Source organism: Oncorhynchus tshawytscha, unplaced genomic scaffold, assembly GCF_018296145.1.
Source record: "Oncorhynchus tshawytscha isolate Ot180627B unplaced genomic scaffold, Otsh_v2.0 Un_contig_17422_pilon_pilon, whole genome shotgun sequence".
NCBI lineage: Eukaryota > Metazoa > Chordata > Actinopteri > Salmoniformes > Salmonidae > Oncorhynchus > Oncorhynchus tshawytscha.
Genome location: NW_024605996.1, coordinates 123 through 2,258, shown reverse-complemented (window position 1 = coordinate 2,258; position 2,136 = coordinate 123). Strand labels below are relative to the sequence as shown.

The following is a 2,136-nucleotide window of genomic DNA, read 5'->3' as shown; positions in this document are numbered from 1 at the left end:
ATGTTAAAACAGGTCCTTGTTAAAACAGGTCCATGTTTAAACAGGTCCATGTTTAAACAGGTAGTGACCATGTTAAAACAGGTGGTGACCATGTTAAAACAGGTGGTGACCATGTTAAAACAGGTCCATGTTAAAACAGGTCCATGTTTAAACAGGTAGTGACCATGTTAAAACAGGCGGTGACCATGTTAAAACAGACCAATGTTAAAACAGGTGCTGACCATGTTAAAGCAGGTGGTGACCATGTTAAAATGTGCAGCCTCTATCTATAAATGATACTGATGTTTGATGATGTCATATTCTGTCTGCTCTGGTGAGCGTCTCACCTCGGTCTCGTCGCAGACGGAGAAAGTGAAACTCTGGAGGATCTCGACCATGGCCAGTTTGATCATGATCAGGGCGAAACGCATCCCGATACAGTTCCTGGGCCCCGCCCCAAATGGCATGTACGTGTATGGATCAATAGACTCCTTGTTCTCCTTACTGAACCTGGACAGGGGAGGGCAGACACATTACACATGGTATTGTAGTTGATTTGTGGTTGTGGTTCAGACACATTAAACATTGTGTTGTAGTTGATTTGTGGTTGTGGTTCACACATTAACATTGTGTTGTAGTTGAATTGTGGTGGGGTTCCCGACACAACATGCACTACAGTATTGTAATGCACTGTAGTTGTGGTTAGCAAAATGAAAAAAATGCAATTGTTTTTTTTGTGTTTTGTTTTGGTTGAATTATGGTTGTACTGTGGTTGTATTATGGTTGTGTTATGTTTGGATTGTGGTTACGGTGCGGTCCAGTACCTCTCTGGTTTGAACTCCTCAGGGTCGGACCAGATCTCTGGGTCACGGTGGAGGGTCCACGTGGGAACCAGGACAATGCAGTCTTTGGGGATGACGATGCCGTTGATCTCCACTGTCTTCTTGGCGACCCTCTCCAGTCGCAGCATGACGGGGTACAGTCTCAGAGACTCGTTCAACACACAGTCCAAATAGTCCATCTGCATCAGAGCTTCGTACTGGATTGGAGCCTGCACCATGGTTACACACACATCAGTACCTCACCCCATCTGACACCGGAAATACACACACATCAGTACCTCACCCCATCTGACACCCACAGTATCTACCTCCTCCTGCAGTTTGGTCATGGTGTGGGGGTTACCTTGTTGGGGAACACAGTATCTAACTCCTCCTGTAGTTTTGTCATGGTGTGGGGGTTACCTTGTTGGGGAACACAGTATCTATCTCCTCCTGTAGTTTGGTCATGGTGTGGAGGTTACCTTGTTGTGGAACACAGTATCTATCTCCTCCTGCAGTTTGGTCAAGGTGTGGGGTTTTACCTTGTTGGGGAACACAGTATCTATCTCCTCCTGCAGTTTGGTCATGGTGTGGGGGTTACCTTGTTGGGGAACACAGTATCTATCTCCTCCTGCAGTTTGGTCATGGTGTGGGGGGTTACCTTGTTGGGGAACACAGTATCTATCTCCTCCTGCAGTTTGGTCATGGTGTGGGGGTTACCTTGTTGGGGAACACAGTATCTACCTCCTCCTGCAATTTGGTCATGGTGTGGGGGTTACCTTGTTGGGGAACACAGTATCTATCTCCTCCTGCAGTTTGGTCAAGGTGTGGGGGTTACCTTGTTGGGGACCACAGTATCTACAGTGCCTTGCGAAAGTATTCTGCCCCTTGAACTTTTTTTTTCAAAAAAGTTTGAAATATCAATAAATGTCGTTCCACTTCATGATTGTGTCCCACTTGTTGTTGCTTCACAAAAAAATACAGTTTTATATCTTTATGTTTGAAGCCTGAAATGTGGCAAAGGTCGCAAAGTTGAAGGGGGCGAATACATTCGCAAGGCACTGTATCTCCTCCTGCAGTTTGGTCATGGTGTGGGGGTTACCTTGTTGGGGAACACAGTATCTATCTCCTCCTGCAGTTTGGTCAAGGTGTGGGGTTACCTTGTTGGGGACCACAGTATCTACAGTGCCTTGCGAAAGTATTCTGCCCCCTTGAACTTTTTTTTCAAAAAAGTTTGAAATATCCAATAAATGTCGTTCCACTTCATGATTGTGTCCCACTTGTTGTTGATTCTTCACAAAAATACAGTTTTATATCTTTATGTTTGAAGCCTGAA

General features: G+C 45.3%; 1 protein-coding gene across 1 annotated transcript; it reads right to left on the bottom strand.

Moving 5' to 3' along the window:
• Nucleotides 1-251: 251 nt before the first annotated feature.
• Nucleotides 252-1,671, bottom strand: LOC112239078 (cytochrome P450 3A27-like). The gene is made up of 3 exons (XM_042312223.1): nucleotides 1,343-1,671; nucleotides 804-1,030; nucleotides 252-489 (listed from the first exon to the last, which is right to left on the bottom strand). The coding sequence occupies exons 1-3, from the start codon at nucleotides 1,385-1,387 to the stop codon at nucleotides 267-269; spliced, it is 495 nt and encodes a 164-aa protein (XP_042168157.1). The 5' UTR covers nucleotides 1,388-1,671; the 3' UTR covers nucleotides 252-266.
• Between the last annotated feature and the right edge of the window lie 465 nt (nucleotides 1,672-2,136).

Excerpts from the sequence above, each read along its gene's own strand:
- LOC112239078 (XM_042312223.1), bottom strand. The coding sequence starts at position 1,387 with ATGACCAAACTGCAGGAGGAGATAGATACTGTGTTCCCCAACAAG. Across the intron at positions 1,031-1,342 it reads ATACTGTGTTCCCCAACAAG|GCTCCAATCCAGTACGAAGC; the intron begins GTAAAACCCCAC and ends ACCATGGTGCAG. Across the intron at positions 490-803 it reads GAGGAGTTCAAACCAGAGAG|GTTCAGTAAGGAGAACAAGG; the intron begins GTACTGGACCGC and ends TCCCCTGTCCAG.